The sequence below is a fragment of the Cylas formicarius genome, unplaced genomic scaffold (assembly GCF_029955315.1).
Source record: "Cylas formicarius isolate icCylForm1 unplaced genomic scaffold, icCylForm1.1 PGA_scaffold_2__14_contigs__length_35257938, whole genome shotgun sequence".
In the NCBI taxonomy this organism is placed as follows: domain Eukaryota; kingdom Metazoa; phylum Arthropoda; class Insecta; order Coleoptera; family Brentidae; genus Cylas; species Cylas formicarius.
The window spans coordinates 30700822-30719472 of record NW_026844319.1 but is presented as its reverse complement, the minus strand read 5'-3'; the positions used below and the strand labels follow the sequence as shown (position 1 = coordinate 30719472).

At 34.2% G+C, this 18651-nt stretch overlaps 1 protein-coding gene across 1 annotated transcript in view; it reads left to right on the top strand.

The window, feature by feature from the left end:
• The first annotated feature begins 168 nt into the window (after positions 1-168).
• The window catches only part of LOC132697785 (epidermal growth factor receptor), a 136286-nt gene continuing 117803 nt past the window's right edge, over positions 169-18651 (top strand). Inside the window, exon 1 of the mRNA XM_060663425.1 lies at positions 169-421. Coding sequence (XP_060519408.1) covers positions 349-421 — 73 coding nt within the window. The 5' untranslated portion in view covers positions 169-348. The remainder of the gene's footprint in view (positions 422-18651) is intronic.

Below are 18651 nucleotides of genomic sequence, written 5' to 3'. Positions count from 1 at the left end.
CGGATCACTTGTGTGACGTAACCGCACATCTGCTCCGACCAGAGTATACATACCTGTTGCGTCCGCGAGAGTTGTTCTGCGTCGTGTCCCGCTCGGCGATCGTCGGGATAGTTCGCGCGCGATCGCAAAGCGCCACGCCGACCGCGATCCTCCGGTTATAAGCGCCGCAACGCAAGCTCGCGAATGTGTCGCGTGCGTTTGCTTTCCCGTACTTACGCGCGTATTCGTTTGTTTTGTTTACGTCGTCGGAGTTTTCTTCGATTCGTTTGGAGCGCGAGTGTACGCGATATTCGTTAAGATGCGTCGTTCGTTTTGGTGATTCCCGGATAGTTTCTTCGCTACGCGACCATGGAATTTAGGATTGTCGTGGGGCTGGTTTTGGTCGTCGGGGTAGTTTTTGCTCAACGAAGGGACGAGAGAGGTGAGCGCGGGTTCTTAAATAACGAATAAGTTCCGACGATATTCTTAGCGGCACACCACGATAATTTGTTTTCTGGTCTAGTTTTTCGATTGCCTGAAACGAGTGACGTCACTGACAGCTATGGAAATAGCACACTGAGTTTGTGATGTGTAAATTATACCCAGTATATATATTTTCAATGGGTATTTACCCGTTTTTGGTATTCATATCGGTTTTTCCATTAAAAAGTTAGTTGCAAATAAATAAAGGCGATCTTTTTTCAGGAAACTTTTTTTTAACATTTGGAATTTCTCGTATTACCGAAATCGTATCGGAATTAAAATCTGGTGCTATGGGGATGGACGGAATCACACTGGAGATGGTGAAGCTATGTATCCCAGAAAAATAATTTGTCATTTAGTGAACTGTTGCCTTGAAATCGGATATTTCCCAGCTTTGTGGAAAGAGATATTAATCATATCAATTGATTTTTCAAAGAAACTTCCACAAGCACTGTTGGCTTCTTCACAGCTTAACTGAGGAAGCCAACAGGATGATTGTCGAAACGTCAGCAAGTTCGATTCACCAAAAATCGACGCAGGAGGAATCCCGAAGTTTTGTAAAAAGTACACATCAATTGACTTTGATTGATTCCGTCCAAAATTCTGGTAAAAGTAGTATACGAACAGATAAATGAATATGTGGCTCTGAATGTCACGAGTCTATGGCGACAGCTTGGGCTCTACTGGATTTCACAAAAGCCTTCGATACTCTTAGTCATCAATTGTTGATTGCCAAATATCGGTATGTTGTATTTGATGAAAGAACGTTAAAAACCGTTAAAAAATCACCTCTCGTCATCTCTAGATATTTTATCGGGGGTGCCGCAGGGCTCATTATTGGGACCGTTATTATTTTCGATTTATGCACAGTGCCAAGCACAGTTTGCATCTTAGTCCTGAGTGCGACAATTATGAATATGCAGCGAACGTCATGAATAGGGATTTAGAAAGTATAGGGAGCTTTAAGAAGGGACATCAAAGTGTAATGTTTGTAATTTTTGCTTCCAAGAGAAAGAAAATCTACATCAACTCCAAATATCTATTCAAGTTGCAAAGTCTGTTAAAAATCTTGGTCTATATATTGATGGGATATCAGGTTTTTGGATCATGTCTCCAAACAGTGTTACATGAGTTTGGGATTACTGTATTCAAATAAAGATGTATTGCCTTATGATATGAAAGTACAGTTTACAGTCTAAATGTATAAAAAATTCAAATTCGGCAGAAAACAACTAAAAGTAGATTGTTTTCCAAATAGAACCTGATTTGATACAAAAAAATGCATAATATTTTAGCGCACCACTGGTAACGCCCGGTTTCATTTTTGGTGATATTTTACAAAGCATGAAGTATGTAAATGCACATTACACTTTTGTGTGGCTGTGGCAGATTCTACATCCCCTTCGGGCTTTATTAGCATGAACAATCATGATCTGGCAGGTGCAAGATGTCTTTGAGTAATTTTTTTATCAGTTTTTAAAAGTCGCAAAGCAAAGATTTAAAATCAAATTAATCACTTCGTCATCAAAAAACATAAAAATTATTTCAAGCGGAGTTTTTCCAGAAATCCTATTTTTTAGTTCCTCATATGATCTAAATTCATCGGATATAGGTGTGTGAGTGTACTCAATCTGACCTTTCTTCATTTGACAGTAGAAGCAAGCCTGCCTTTTGCAGAAAGCATACGTCTTCTTTTGAATTCCAGGGTTTCAGATTTAAAATACGAAACTTTTTTTCGTATCTCCTATAGGTTTCCAGATGGGTGGATTATCCCATTACAGTTTACACGAAGAAAAAATATTTGCCAGAAAGTTTGAGCATTACCCAAAATATTCAACTTGTTTAGTGGCAAATTTTCAACAGAAAGTTTAATTTGTCATTTGGGTATCCAAGAACAGACACATGTTCAGCAAGTGACGAACTCCAGGCAAAATTTTGAAAGAGATACTGTTCGCAAAAAGCAAAAAAAAACGACTGATTATCCAGCGATTGCTTCGCAAAGTGATAGTTGTTGATCCTATCGTATTTTATTCCATGTTTCATGTTTGTTTTAGCAAATAAAGAAAATAGCACCATAAAAACACCTTAAAAAATAGTTGCAACTCAAAAGCCTCAAAAAAAAAAATTACAAATTACCACAAATAAGAAAACGGACTTTTACTGGAGCAATTTAAAAAAAGACAAGGTGAAAAATAATAAGAAAATAGTTACACGATTAATAATAAGAAAATTCAGCCTAAAACTGTAATGGCTGACAATCTAACACTAAAAATTGTTTAATTTGTAATTTCCGCGTAAAGATATCACAGGAGGAACCTCAGGAAAAAAATCGTTGCACGAGAATTAGATTTAGAAGTAACTAATCCACTGTTTCGGCTCTGAAACAATAGTTTTAATTAAGGCAGCTCGTCAAACAGCTGCGTGCCGCTGTAAATTGCCCAATTAATGAGGTCGCTGGTACGGAATATTACATTTAAAACTTGTAAGAATAACGTCTACACACACACACACAAACACACAGCAAGAAGTACGGTGTTTTCGGGCATTTAATTGGAATTCACATTGGAAGTCAGGGGAATTAAAATATGGCGACGGTTTTTGCTGCAAAAAAAAAAACTGATTGCGATTGCGATTAATGCATTACAGAGTGGACAACTTTGAGTAGTTCGACCATCTTGGTAAGCGTATGAACGATGACAGGAACCGAAGGTTGTTAATGTTAAGTTCAAAGAGTACATTGTTTAATGATTTAACATTAATAATAATAATAATAATTAGAGGTAAAAACCATGTAAAAAAACCATGCTAGGTAATTTATCGGATTTTATTATTATTTTAGTTTATTACGTAACGACGTAAGTATTTCACTGTTTGAGCAATAATAAAAAGTGCTGACCAGTTTGCAAAAAGCAAAATGAGAAAAGCATGTAATACTCAACTGAAAGGACAATTTTAGTTAAGTTCGAAGAAAACGCTATTAACATTTTTACAAACATTCGAAGATGGATGTCCTGTAGATAGAAGTGAAAATACCTGAAATAGTAGAAATAAAAGACGGCAGTTTAAAACTGTCTGAGATAGACGATACTACTATTTACAAATCTTCTGGTTCCCTCTTGAAGTTTTGTAAACAGTATTAAATATTATATATCATCATATATTTTAAATAACATTTTGCAGATGAGAAATCCGAGCAAAAGCTCTTCAAAACTGTTTCAAAGTGAGAATTTTGCACTCCCAGCTCCGTGAGATCTGCGAAATCTTTTTTATATGTGAAATCGTGAATTTTAGTTTTATCACTTTCCATTAGTTGATTTAAAAAGTGTTCACTCAATTATAAGATATTTTATCTCTTTTTTTTTCTGTTTTGTCGGTATAAAATTAAGAATTATGATCGAAGTTTTTAGTTAAATAAGTTAAACGCACCCTTAGCTACGAAAAAAACAACTTAAATATATTAAGATACACAATTTTGAATAAACCATTTTAAAAATTCAATGTTTATGTCCCATTTTTTAAAAAATCTTATTGAATTTATAATAGCAATATTCTTTCCACTTTTTGAAGTGTAATTTTAGGTGTTGCAATTTTAATTTCAAAGAGTATTTCAGATATTTTAATAGGACAACCGTTAATAATAATTAGAGGCAAAAACCATGTAAAAAAAAACATGATGGATAATTTATCAGATTTTCTATTATTTTAGTTTATTACAAATGTAAAGACATAAGTGTTTTACTTTTTGAGCAATAATGAAAATTACTGGCCAGGTTGCGAATGCAAAAACATGTAATACTCAACTGAAAGGGCAATTTTAGTCAACTTTTGAGGGCTGTTTGGGATAGAGAAGGTATATATTACTTTAATCGTCTGCCTCAAGCAAAGAGTTGAACGAAAAACGACTACCAGCACATTCGCCAAATTGGAATTGCTTCCTCATCCAACTTACTCGTGTCACGTGACTACACCCCTTTTCCTCACCTCGAAAATCGGTTTGGAGGAGAAAGATTTGAGAGCAACCAGTCTTTCTGGGATCTAAGTTAAAGTAAAGAAATAAATGAAAAAACTTTGGTAATCATTGTCAGCCTTATCAGCTTCGTATACCAATTTCTATAAAAAGACTTTTAAAATTGCATGAGCTCATCAGGTCTCCAAAGAATTATGAATGAAAAACTGAACGTTTAAGAAACACCCTGTATATTGTGCGTTTTTAAACATCGTCGGGAAGTTGATTTCATCTTCAAACCTTAAATCGTTTAATTTTAATTACATCAAACCCACCATTTTAGGGTCATGGGAACCAAAGGCAGCTGATAACATTTAAGGACGAAAAAATTGCTTAAATATTAATATGAAACGCGATATTTTCGAGAACGCCTGACACGGCCGGGGCAGGTGATCCCTTCGAAATGTTGCCCTTTGGTGTGAGAAATTACGGGCGACTTACGAAATTACTATCGACCAGAACTGTTTGGGTGAAGGAAAATTCTGTCTCTGAGCACAGTTAAAATTTGTAATGGACATCGACATATTTAGTCTTGGAGTATGATTTATGGAACTTCTCGACTTTTACGATGATTCCTCAAAGAAATGTTTAATTTTACGACACTTTTATTGCCCGGACCCGAGACTAAAATGTAAATACAGGCAAATCGATACATTTTTGTACTCCATATTCATTTCTTTTATTTTTAAGCATTTAAGCACAGTTTTGACTTTCAACCGATATTTTTCCGAGTTACTGACAACACCATTCCTGTTTTAAGAAGTAAAGTCATTTCGAAGCACAAACTTCAAGTTGGAAAAATGTGATGACAATATATTCCGGGATATCATCCGTTCGTTTGTTGAACTCCGACTGGAATCCTGCAGACGTTTCGCCAAGATCTCACTTGCCATCTTCAATGCTCGCGCTCCGAAAACACTTCGAACACTGCAAAAACAAAATAAGATTTTCTTCTGAAACGTCATTTCTTTGTCCCACTATTTTTTCTTCAATATAACCATTAAAATTCAAAATTAAGGTGCAAAACAATATAAATAGGTTTGGTTATTTGATTAATTCGATTATTTGATTACATTTTAAGGCATTAGAAGATAACAAGTTAATTTTAAACTTCGCAAAAACAAAATAAGATTTTGTTCTGAGACATCATTTCTTTGCCCCACTATTTTTTTTTTTTGATAAAACACTGAAAATTCAAAATTAAATTGCAAAACAATATAAATAAAAATAATAAAAAATTGTTACTCTACTTTGTTTCTTTCATATTCAGGCCGGAAAATTTTGGCGCTGCCCTCGTAAAACATTTAAAAGTATTGCCAATTTTCAATAATAGGGAGACCCAATTTTCAGTTTTTTTTTTTTAAATTGCGGCGCACCCTGTATATTTTTGAAAAATGGCCAAGAATAAAAGTTTATGGAGCCGTATCCTCTGCGTCTTCTGGTTCAAGAATTTTTGTGGTCTCGTGAACGGTTTTTGAAAAATGATGTTCTTTGTGGACAGTTGCACACGCGATTTTTAAGTTTTTTAGAATACTTTCCGGCCCTCCAGCCCCCCCCCCCCCCCATTTTCAATAGGATCCGTTACGGGGCAAAGCTGGATATATGTGCCAAATATGAAGTCGATTGCTTCTAATTTCAGACACTAATCGTGTTTCATAGCAATGGATGCCGGCATCGGATCCAGGCTATTTCTTACAAGCTTATGTGCCTCGTGGAGGGTTAACGGTTCGAAAGTTATTCACGAAAAACCAAAAGACGAGAACGGAGAACGGACAAACAGACAAAAAAAATTTTTTTTTCGGCGGTGATTTCTGTACCAATAGCGATCCCGTAGGACCTACCCTTACCGAGATATCAAATTTTCATACGAGCGTAGATACTTTCGAAAATTTCGATTTCATCGATTTTCGAAAGTAACAAGGCCGCTAAGAGCTTAGAACAAACAACTTAAAAACCATCCATTGAACATTGAGGTCCGAATCAATCCGAATCAAACGAGCGAGAGAGAACATTTTTCACGTTGAAATTTCTGCAATCGGCACTTTCTCAATGAACGCGTGTATCGCAAAAAGCGCAGGAAATTCCGCTCTTTTTTTCGATCGAACCGCCTGAGAAGCAAACATATCTATATATCTCTTTAACGTATTTAGTTAAATCTCGAAGGATGTTGCCAACTGTTCGCATTTCGTAGGCGCTATAATTATTATTAAAATCGGACTGATATTTCCTGCGCGCGTCGCAGGAACTGGAAGTGTGTTTTTCCGACGTTTTGTTGCGTTACGGAATATAGAGCGGAACTAGATCAGAGTAACGACATTTAATGATAAAATTAAGGTATCGTTTTCACGCACTGCATACGAACCACCAATTGACTTCTTGACCTTTGCCGCCCTTTTCCTGACCCCTCGGGGCTAGAATCCGATAACGTGCGCGTCTAACTACGTGCGTCACGAACGATTAATTGAATCTAGTTGCGTCTAGAGTTTTCATATGAGTTACCGATGAGTCAAGCCGATGGGTTAAAAATATATTTGCGCACTCCAACCGACTCGAAGTGATATATGTGGGGTTATAATACGACCAAAAATATATTTGCATTTGTTTGGTTTTTTAGCAGATGTCTGCAAAATATGTTTTATGTTTTTTCCCAAGTTTATCAAATTAAAAAGGCCAGACGAAATGGACGAAGGAAGAACGAGGACACAAGTGCAGAAAACGGGATACAAACAACATTTATGTAAAGGTAACACATTCTGAATTGTCTCATAGTCTTAATCCCATAGAATTTGACACATTTGATTATAAAGATCGAACAGACATTTCGTCTATCATTCATAAAAAAATTCTTAGACAAAAACTAAATTTAGAAAAATTAATTTCTAATACAAAAATATCTAACAGCAAGCCAGTTATGACAAAGCATACCGACCACCAATTTTACAACAGGTTTGATGGACAGATTTTCATCTCTAAGGAAGGTTTGATTATGGGAAACCTACTTAGTCCTTTGTCAGCCGAGATTTTTATGGATAATTTGGAAAATATCATACTAGAACATCCTTTAAGTAAAAGTTTTCTATGGTGGTATAGATACGTAGCTGATGTCTTTACTTTACTCATTACATAATCGTATAAAATTCACTATCGAGATAGAACAAGATAACTCTATTAATTTTTTGAGATTTTCCCATTTACCATAAACCTTCACACACGGACACAGTCTTACATAACAGCCCAAATCACCCTTATACACACAAAAAGACTGCATTTCACTCTTTTATACACAGACTTCTTAATACGCCACTCTCAACAGAAAATTACAACAAAGAACTTAATATCATTAAAGAAATTTCAATCAACAACGGCTACAATCGATCCATTATAGATAAAATTACATATAAAAAACAAATCCAGACAACAGTAAGCTTTATTTATCCAAAACCAAATACAGAACACGAACAATTTAAAACAATTAAATACATAAGAGAACCCAGTGAAAAAGTTTCAAAAAATTTGTCGAAACTTGGTTTACAAAAAGCTTTCAGAACTAACAAGACAATAGGAAATGTCCAAAATCTCGAAAAGGTGTCTACAGATTAAAATGCGGATCTTGTCCTAAAATTTATATTCAACAAACAGGTAGCTCCTTCAAAAAACGCATTAACGAACATAAAAGAGCGTTTAAAAATAATAGTCTAGATTCTAATTATGCAGCACACTTAAACACAGAAAAAAACATTTTTGACGACAATTTTGATATTTTACATACAGCCACAAAAAGTATAAAATTAAATTGGAAGCCATGGAGATTAACAAAATGAGACATTCAAATGTATTGCTTAACGATCGATTAGATTTAAATACCTCTCCTTTATTGAACTTATATCCTCACAACAACATTAATTAAGGTTAAGACAGGGTGTTGTCGAAACAATTGTCGTGTAAAAATATATAATTTCGTGAAAATCTGAACTTTTAGTTCTTATTTGTTTTGAAAACTTCTTTAAGAAACAGTATCACAGATGAGCACCTTTCATCAGTTTTAAGAATTTCTGCTTCGCAAATAGAACCGGACTATGATGAAATTTTGATAAAATAGTCTCAATTTCATTTTTCTCATGCATCATCAACCAGTAATGACACCAGGAAAACTAGCCGCTTCGCGGTTTCTTGTCCTAGTCTTGTTTTTCTATTGGACCACTATGGAACTTTCGCAAAATCGAAGTAATTTTATTGTGCATGCACCCTGCATAAAGTGTCCTCCACATCTCGTCGAACTTCAAAGTTACCGCAAACATAGGTAAAAATTTGCACAAATAATAGCGATTTCCAATGACATCTACAATTTTTAATACTGTTTAAACCAAATTATCCCATGTTTTATAGCTTTTTATACACGGCTAATAATTTAATCACGAAAACAGCAATTTTCAACGACTCTTACATATTTTTGGCTGTTAAAGGCACACCCTGTAAATTATCGAAACAATGCTAAAGCTAGGGATGGTAGCCCTGGATATCCTGGTCCGTGATTTTTTTCCAGTGGTGTAAATATCTCGAGCAGACGAAAACCGCAATTACAAAAATTGTAGCTCTTGATGCGCCTTGTGACTTATTATAGAAAAAAAAACAATTTTCATGGTCTTTTAGATTTTTGTCCACAATTGACAAAACCTGTACATAATCGAAGAAATGCCTGAAATAAAAGTTGTAGTCCTCGACCTTGCGCGTTTTACAGTTCAAAAATTTCGCCGATCGGTTTAATACTTTTCGAGATATGAATTTTTTTATACAGCCCAAAATGACGACAAAAAATTTTTCGAAAATTAAAAAAAATATTTGGCGATGCCGGATTGTTTTAGTGTTTGCCATAATACATTTTGCATTGTTTAAGTATATTCTACTGAAATATTTATGCAAGAAAAATATAATGTTTTATACATAATTATACGATGTCGAAACTTCTTACACAATAAATTCAGTAAAATAAAAAAAAAAGAATAACTTTTAAGAAAAAGAGTCGAACAGGTTAATTTTATTCTCTATATTTTCTATTCTCGTATCGTAAAGAAAAGCCAGTATCTCAGTTTATTTAACTAACAAAGATAATGTCTTTAAATCTTTAAATTCCAACCATGAACTTGTTCCCAAACTCTTTTTCAAAACAACTTTTTTCTTTTAGGATATTTTTAAATAAAAAAAATTCTTTTGGCTTAATGTTCAACAATTTTTTTCACAATTCTTTTTGTTATGCAAGGTATCTACATTTTTATATGGGCATTTAGACAATTAGACAAAATCGAGTATGGAGGCTGCCATTTGAAAAACATGCCGATGACGTCATCATGCGAAATTCGATGTTGGTTGAAAATTGACTTTACCGTAAAGTTGAGTCTTTTTAAACAATTTTCTTAAAACTTATTCTTTTCGATTTTGCATTTTACATTACTTAAAACTATGTTTTATAAATTTTTATTTAGGTCGAAACGTCGAATTTAGTATTTTATTTTTATCGGATAATTTGAATTTGAATAATCGAATTAATTAAGTACCGTCATACCTGGAAGCCTTAGAATAGGCACAGGAAATCCACTCACCTTGAAGCGAAATAACAGCGGCACATGGCGAAAGGTACAACGAACACATGCCTGAAGGGCCAAATCGAGATGCTGATGAGTTTAAAGGACCTGGATATCCGGTACGCTCAAAACGGAAACTCCAGCGAGATATTAAAATCCCAGACAGATGGGGTGTATGGAGAATACCTGCCACGCAATTCTGTATTCAATATTTTAACTGTACAGACTTCGAGGCTTTAAGCATTTGCAGCATAGTAAGCCCAAAACTAATATGCATGTTACGGACTCGATTTTCCAGAGAAATCGAAAACCAAAAACCGCATCGTGATATGTCAAAGATAAAGGTTTTTATTTAAAACATTTTTGGAGGTTTTTTAAGAGCAAATCTACCTGTTCCCAGTTCCATTTTTTTATATGGAATACCCCAATTTTTTTAAAAAAAGTTAGTTTTCTAATAAAATTTCTTGTCATTTATTAAGTAGCTAAAAAGATATAATTACCATAGTAGGCTGTGCTTAACTCTGACCTATGCAGTTTTGCGGTATCTATCTAGGTAGCTATGATCAGATTAAAGCAATTGCCATGATACACAAGCCTAAGTGTTAAAAGTGCCGTCTTCTGATAAAATGTTATATTGAAAGTAACGAAAATCGACAGACGGCGTTAAATCTATATTTCCAGAGATAGCCGGAAAGAAGGCAACCCAGCTCAAAAATATTTAAAACGTCATCTACAAGAATACGGATCCTTTACAAAACCGCACGCTAGGACGCATAGAAGCCTGACCAGAGATAGCGAGTTGGAAGAATTAACGGTTCTGGGAGAAATACCCCGAATACGTCGGCCAGGGGTATGGAGAGAAACACTGGACTTCCAGGCAGCAATGCCGTGCGTGTGCTTAAAAAACACAAGTCCTATCGATCCCGACGGGTGCATCAATTACGGCAACGAGATTTTTTTCCAAGACGTGCACATTGCAGGTGTTACCTAAATAAATGCCAAGAAGACCCCGATTTTGCCAGGAAAGTTACTTGGACGGATGAGGTAACGATTTCTAGTGATTCACCAGATATAACTGCTATTACTGGAAACAGCAGTTTTTTTTTCATAGATCTCTCAAAAACGCACTGAAACCTTGTGTTTCTATTAGGCTATTGGGCTATTAGGGATGTCTTTAAGAATATAACGTCAATGAATTCTTATTCAGGACTAAATAAATTCCAACTGTACTAATTTCCATGATCTTCGAATACAGGGTGCTCGAAATATTGCTTATGCATTACTCCTGTGGAATGTTTGTTTATTGTTCGATTTTGATAGTTCTATTTTTGTTGGATATGCCTAAAATTAAATATGATTAGAAATGATTAGATATGAACTAAACAGACTTTAGAACGCTGTATTTTTTTTTAATTAAAAGTAATTCTTAATTTTCATCCAATAAAAGATTTATTAATGTTGTTGTTTTAAGATGATACTGAAAAATAAATGTCCCTTAAAAAATTAGTATAATAAAATTCGTAAGATTTTAAAAATCACATGTTGTCCACGAATTGAAGTTGAAGCAATAAGCAAAACAAGGTTTTAGTGCATTTTTCATCGACCTATCCAACAAAATTTTTTTTATCAAAATCGAAGCATAAACAAAGATTTTACAAGGGTTCTTAAGTGGGACGCACTGTATTATATAGGGTCGGCTCACAGCGGGCTAGATTGGGACGAAAAATAGAGCGGTGTTTGTTTAGAAAACTCTATTTATCTACAGGGTGAATTAAAACGTGAGTGTGTTCATTTGAAAACTCGTCAAAGTTACAAATAAGGTTTATATTGCACAACAAAACAAAAAAGGATTATTTAGGTACAGAGTGGTTTTGAGTATTTTTTTTTTCAAAACTCACAATTTTCTAATACCCAAAGTAACCTTAAGTTCTTTTAATGAAACACCCTCCCCATATTTTTAAAATAAAAAAATAAGAATATGCTTCATTTTAAAGTCACCCTGTATCACTTACCGTTACAACAAAAAAAAATTATCAAAATCGAAGCATAAACAAAGATTTTACAAGGGTTCTTAAGTGGGACGCACTGTATTATATAGGGTCGGCTCACAGCGGGCTAGATTGGGACGAAAAATACAGCGGTGTTTGTTTAGAAAACTCTATTTATCTACAGGGTGAATTAAAACGTGAGTGTGTTCATTTGAAAACTCGTCAAAGTTACAAATAAGGTTTGTATTGCACAACAAAACAAAAAAGGATTATTTAGGTACAGAGTGGTTTTGAGTGTTTTTTTTTCAAAACACAATTTTCTAATACCCAAAGTAACCTTAAGTTCTTTTAATGAAACACCCTCCCCATATTTTTAAAATAAGAAAACAAGAATATGCTTCATTTTAAAGTCACCCTGTATCACTTACCGTTACGAGACTACTGAAAGTGCAAAATTTCTAAAATCGAGCTGTATTTAATGACATTTACGTTTGAGCCGCTTTTCATTTCATAAAAAAGAAGCTTTCAGCCACGAAAACCGTTTCTCTCCCATCTTTAAAAAAAAAGGCTGACAATGAGCATATGCGACCGGCGTCAGCATCCAAGAACCACCCGACCGACCACTCGTGGTGTTTACCAGATGTCTTCGAACGGGAGCGTGGGAAATGCCGCGGAAGACATCTTAACGGCGTTGCCAAACGCACTCGAAAGTAGTATATCCAGGCGGTACCTATTTAAGCGTATAGTCTGTCTCCAATGCTTTGGTATTATATGACCAAAAATATAGTGCATTTATTGCTTTGACGTTTTTTAAACTCAGACCTTCAAAGGACTGTGGTAAACCCATCCCGACTGATGTTTATTCTTGGATGAGATGGACCGTAACGATTATTTCTAGAAATTTGAATTTTTTGATTTGAAACGTTTGCCGTTTTAAATTTGATTAAGCATTGATGCTGCGGGGAATTTTCGAATAAGTAGAAGCGTTTATTTTAACATCAGGCTGCATGTATGGTTCTTAAGAGTTTAATCTAAATTGCAATACGTTCGTATATATTAGGGAGGTATTTGGTTGTGATCCTTAAAGTAAATACGGATTTATGTACCTGATCTCTCGAGCTTTAACCCTGCGGGGCTGGATAGAGGAACAACGAAAAAACAACTTCTGGAATTATTAAAAATAAAATTTTTTTGTAAAGACTACAAAATCGCTTCTATAGCACAACAAAAAGGACATGAAATCTTGAGATTACCCCCGTACCATTCTATATTTATGTAGAAATGTAAAAAAATATTATTATTTCGCTTGTTATCGTAGGTAGATAAATTCCTAGGACGGTCCTGGAATGGATACGGCAGGGTTTTCTGTTTTGAAGTAATAAACAGTAGACGAAGTTAACCACGGGGTCGGTTGTAAAAGCACTATATTTCTGCTCGAAATATAATTATATATATATATATATATATATATATATATATATATATATATATATATATATATATATATATATATATATATATATATATATATATATATATATATATATATTTGTTTATTTAAGTGGGTATAATTTTATTAAATTACACCAAGGAAAAACAATCACCAATATTTTTAAAGTAGAGTGAACGCTTCGCAAAAACGGTGTCTTATACTTATACTAACCATTTCAAAGATATTCGAAATGGTATAAATTCTACGGTTAAACGATTTGAAGTCGATCAAAAGAACACCAATTCGTTTATTCGGAAGGATTTGAGTGACTTCGTTTCTCAAAAATCATTGAATTTCTCCAAAATCTTTGACCTACCATATGATTTCCTTTATGTTGACATTGCATGGTGGGCTTCTGATGAGAGTTATAAGGGAAATGAAGGGTATTTCAAACAAACGAAAGTTGTAAATGACGTAGCAGAGCGTGAAGTAGCATTGGTCTTTCAGTATTTGTCGAAAAACGAAAATCAGTTTCAATGCTTGCTGCAAGTGGTCAAATAACATCGGGGACTATTTCCTGACTGTAATAAAAGTCGATTTGTACAACTAAATCAAAAAAAATGATTAAGGTTTAAAATTTCATAGGGTGGAACAGAATAAGGAAGTTTTTTTTCTGAAATATTTAATGAGAATTATAATGAAAATGCCATGTTGCAATTGATATTAGATAAATATGATAATATAAAAAATAAATAAAAAAATGAACAATAAATATCTCAACACTTACCTTTTGAATAATTCATTTTGTTATTTGTTTATTGTTTGATTTTTTGATTATTTATTATTATATTATTCAATATTGAAATGAAAGTTACTATTTACTGAAATAATTTCAGCTACGACATTAAAGTCTTACTGCATGTCTGTCCCCTTATGACTGCATAGTTATACATTTCGCCTCGGTAATATAAGATCCTCTCCAATAGCAGCAATTCGATTAATTATTTTCGATAATAAATTTTAATTAATTATTGATTCGTTATTATTTTTATTATTGATTAAAAGTTAAACTCTCGACGAATTTAGTAAATATTTTAAAGTTCCACACAGATTCTAAACCAAAATTTGCAATACAAAATTCTTTTGAATTAATCAACAAAATTAAAGATATCAAAATCCCTTCTAACGCAACACTATTGTCTTTTGATGTACAAAACTTATTTCCCAGTATTCCACTTAGGGATGTGGATGAGGTTTAGTAGATTTCACCCTCACTCGGAAACAGGTTAACCCATTGGTGAAACAAGATTTATTAGATTGCTTAATAGTATCTTTAGACCAAAATTATTTTGAATTTAATGGACTACGGAAGGTCTGATTATGGGGAAACCCACTTAGTCCTTTGTTAGCCGAGACTTTTTGGATAATTTATAAAATATTATATTAAAATATCCTTTAAGTAAAAGTTTTCTATGGTGGTATAGATACGTGGATGATGTTTTTGCTTGCTTTGTTGGAACGGACATTGAATTCTTTTTTAAATTACATTAACACATTACATCGTATCGTATAAAATTCACTATCGAGATTGAACATGATTACTCTATTAATTTTTTAGACTTAACTATTACGAAAACGCAAAACAAATTAGATTTTTCAATTTATCGTAAACCTTCACACACGAACAAAGTCATACATAACAGCTCAAATCACCCTTATACACACAAAATGGCTTCATTTCACTCTTTTATACACAGACTTCTCAATACGCCAACAGAAAGGACAACAACGAACTTAATATCATTAAACAAATTGCACTGAACAACGGCTACAATCCGTCCATTATAGATAAAATTATAAATAAAAAACAAATCCAGACAGCAGTAAAGTCTATTTATCCGAAACCTAATACAGAACACGAACAATCCAAAACAATTACATACATAGGATGACCTAGTGAAAAAGTTTCAAAACATTTGTCAAAATGTGGTTTAAAAATAGCTTTCAGAACTAACAACACAATGGGAACATTTTTAAAAAACAATAAAACGAAATGTTCAAAATCTCAAAAATCAGGTGTCTACAGGTTGAAATGCGGATCTTGTCCAAAAATTTATATTGGACGAACAAGTAGATTCTTCAAGAAACGCATTAACGAACATAAAAGAGCGTTTAAAAACAATGCTCTAGATTCTAGTTATGCTACACACTTAAACACAGAAAACACATTTTTGACGACAATTTTGATATTTTAAAAAATTGTTTTTTTGTCTAATAACAGATCTTAATTTAACTGAACATTTGGCCCCTCGGTTTTCATATTTTTCCAAAACCAAATGGGAGCGTTCAATTAAAATCCATCACTATGTTTGTTTTGTCGGCCCTTTAAAGGTACGGTATATAAGTAAAAAATGAAATTTTATTTAGCCCTTTTTCATTTTCGAAAATTCCGCAACACTCCTCGTTCAGTGTTGCCAATACGACGAAAACATGACCCTTATAAATTGTCGACGTGGCAACGCCGTCGGCGATTGCCTGGGCATTGTCAAACAATTAGGGACGATTAGATTAGAGCTCGTATGGTCCCAGACCCGGCCGATATGAATTCTTTCGAAAATTGTTGACCAATCGGACGTATTGTGGGTAATTGATGAGACGCGAACTGCGAGACAAATAAGGCGCCTCTTTGTGGGGTGCAATGTTGGTTGCATATTAAAGAACGAGACGTCGTATGTTCTACAGAGAAGCGATGTGGGCCCTGGCACATGAAATATTTAATAAGTCAAAAAAGTAAGTAATAGTAAATGACGTCGTCGGATCTAGAGAAATATCTCGAGCAGCGTACGTGACAGGAATTGTAGCCCTTGATACGGCCTATAACACTGATTAGCTATTTTTTGTACGAATTTTGAATTACGATTAATAATTTACTCCCTCAAAGAAAAGAAGAATTTTCAGGGTCTTATGTCAAAATAACCACAAAAAAAATCTTCAAAAATTAAAAAAAAAACTTGGCGTTATTTTATTGCCCCCAATTTAACGAGTCTAAATGCGGGTCCGGACTTCTACTTCTCTCCCAAGTCTGAAGGCGGGAGCTGCAAATTTGGGGCACTTATTATGTTTTTCAATATTGCACGGAGTATCGCCAACACCCTGTACAATACGTAAAAACCTTAAATCCAAAAGTTTTAGCTATATGGGCTACATCGTCATGTAAAAGAAACTGACATTTAAAACACAGATTTTAAATTATTGCCAATTTTCAATCATAGGGGAACCCATATCCTCTGCGTCTTCTGGTTCAAGAATTGTTTCGGTCTTGCAAACGGTTTTTGCATAATGGTCTTTTTTGTAGACCCTTGCACACGCGATTTTTAATTTTTTTAAAATACTCCCCGACCCCCCAGCCCCCCATTTTCAATAGATCATGCTGCATATATGTGCCAAATATGTCCAATGTCCAAAAAACATTTGAAAATCTAAAAAAAAAAGATGGTTTGATCAGACTCATTTTTTATTGGTTTTTGTAGCTTAAAAAGAGCCAAATTTAAAGGCCGCGTTGCAAACCGTTCAAAAGATATAGCCAATTAATGCCAGGTCTACAGAAAAACGGAGAACGGATAACGGAGAACCAAAAAAAAAGTTTTTTTTTTCGACGCTGATCATTTCCGTAGCAATGGCGGTCCCCCAGGACCTACCGTTTCCGAGATATAAGTTTTGTTGCCAAGCGCGTATCAAGTGGTAAATGATACTTCAATTTTCTATAGTTGGTTGTATACTGTAAATTTATTAAAAGGTGTACCAAGTGTAAAAGATGCTATTTAAGAAATAATATAAACTTGCGTGCATAGAAATAGAGCAACTGTAAATTTTTTATAAAGATTGTTCAAATTTGCCAAGAGTGCTGATCTAAATGCGTAGCTACCGTTAAACAAATGAAACGTGTTCAGGCAGTAATTATAGTGATAGTATATATATATATATATATATATATATATATATATATATATATATATATATATATATATATATATATATATATATATATATATATATATATATATATATATATATATATATATATATATATGGGGTTTGTTACAGCTCGCGCCGTTTTCCCTCTCTCAACCAGACTCTCCATTTATCTTTGTCATTCCAATCTCCGTCTTCCAACCCCCTTTCCTCCATGGCTTCATCTATTTCATCCCTCCACGATCTTCTGGGTCTTCCTCTCTTTCTACGTCCCATAGGGCTCCACTCTGTGATTTTCTTTATCCACCGTCTATCGTCACTTCGTCTGACATGACCATACCATTTAAGCTGTTTTTCTGCTATTGTAGTTAATAAGTCTTTTTCTACATTCATTTGCCTCTTGATTTCTGCGTTACGTATTCTATCCATGCGTGTTCGTTGGCAACACCTTCTCCAATATTCCATTTCGACGGCGGTTACTTTAGATTTGTTCTTTTTGTTCAATAGCCAGGTTTCTGCTCCGTATGTAATTATACTTTCTACTATTGTCTTAAATATTGTTGTTTTTGTTTTCTTTGTTAATTTCTTGTTCCATATAATGGAGTTCAGTTGTTTTATACATGTTCTACCCTGACCTAGTCTAGATTTGATTTCTTCTTCTGTTGATCCATCTTTTGTTATTGTACACCCTAAGTATTTAAATTTGTCTGTTGCTTTTACGGTTGTGTTTTCATCTATTTCTAAATCTTCGATTTCCCCTTCTTTTGTTGTTAGATATTCTGTCTTTTCGAAGTTTATTTCCAAACCTACCTTCTCATATTCCTCTTTCAGCTTTCTGAGCATGTAACTCAAGTCGTCTTCATCCTGGGCTATGACCACCTGGTCGTCGGCAAAGCTTAGGGTGTATAAGTGGTCGTCGCGTACTGGGACTCCCATACCTTGACATTTTCTTTTCCATTGTGTTAGCGTCCTCTCAAGATAGATTTTAAACAACGTTGTTGATGTAGGGCATCCTTGTAGTAGGCCCTTTGATGTTGTGAATCGATTTGTGTACCTATTACCTATTTTAACCGACAACTCGTTGTTCTTGTACATTGTATCTACGGCTTTTATTAGTTCTCTTTCTATCCCAATATCTTCCATTGCTTTCCAAAGTTGTTGTCTGGGTATAGAGTCATAAGCTTTTCTTATATCTATGAATGCTAAATGGAT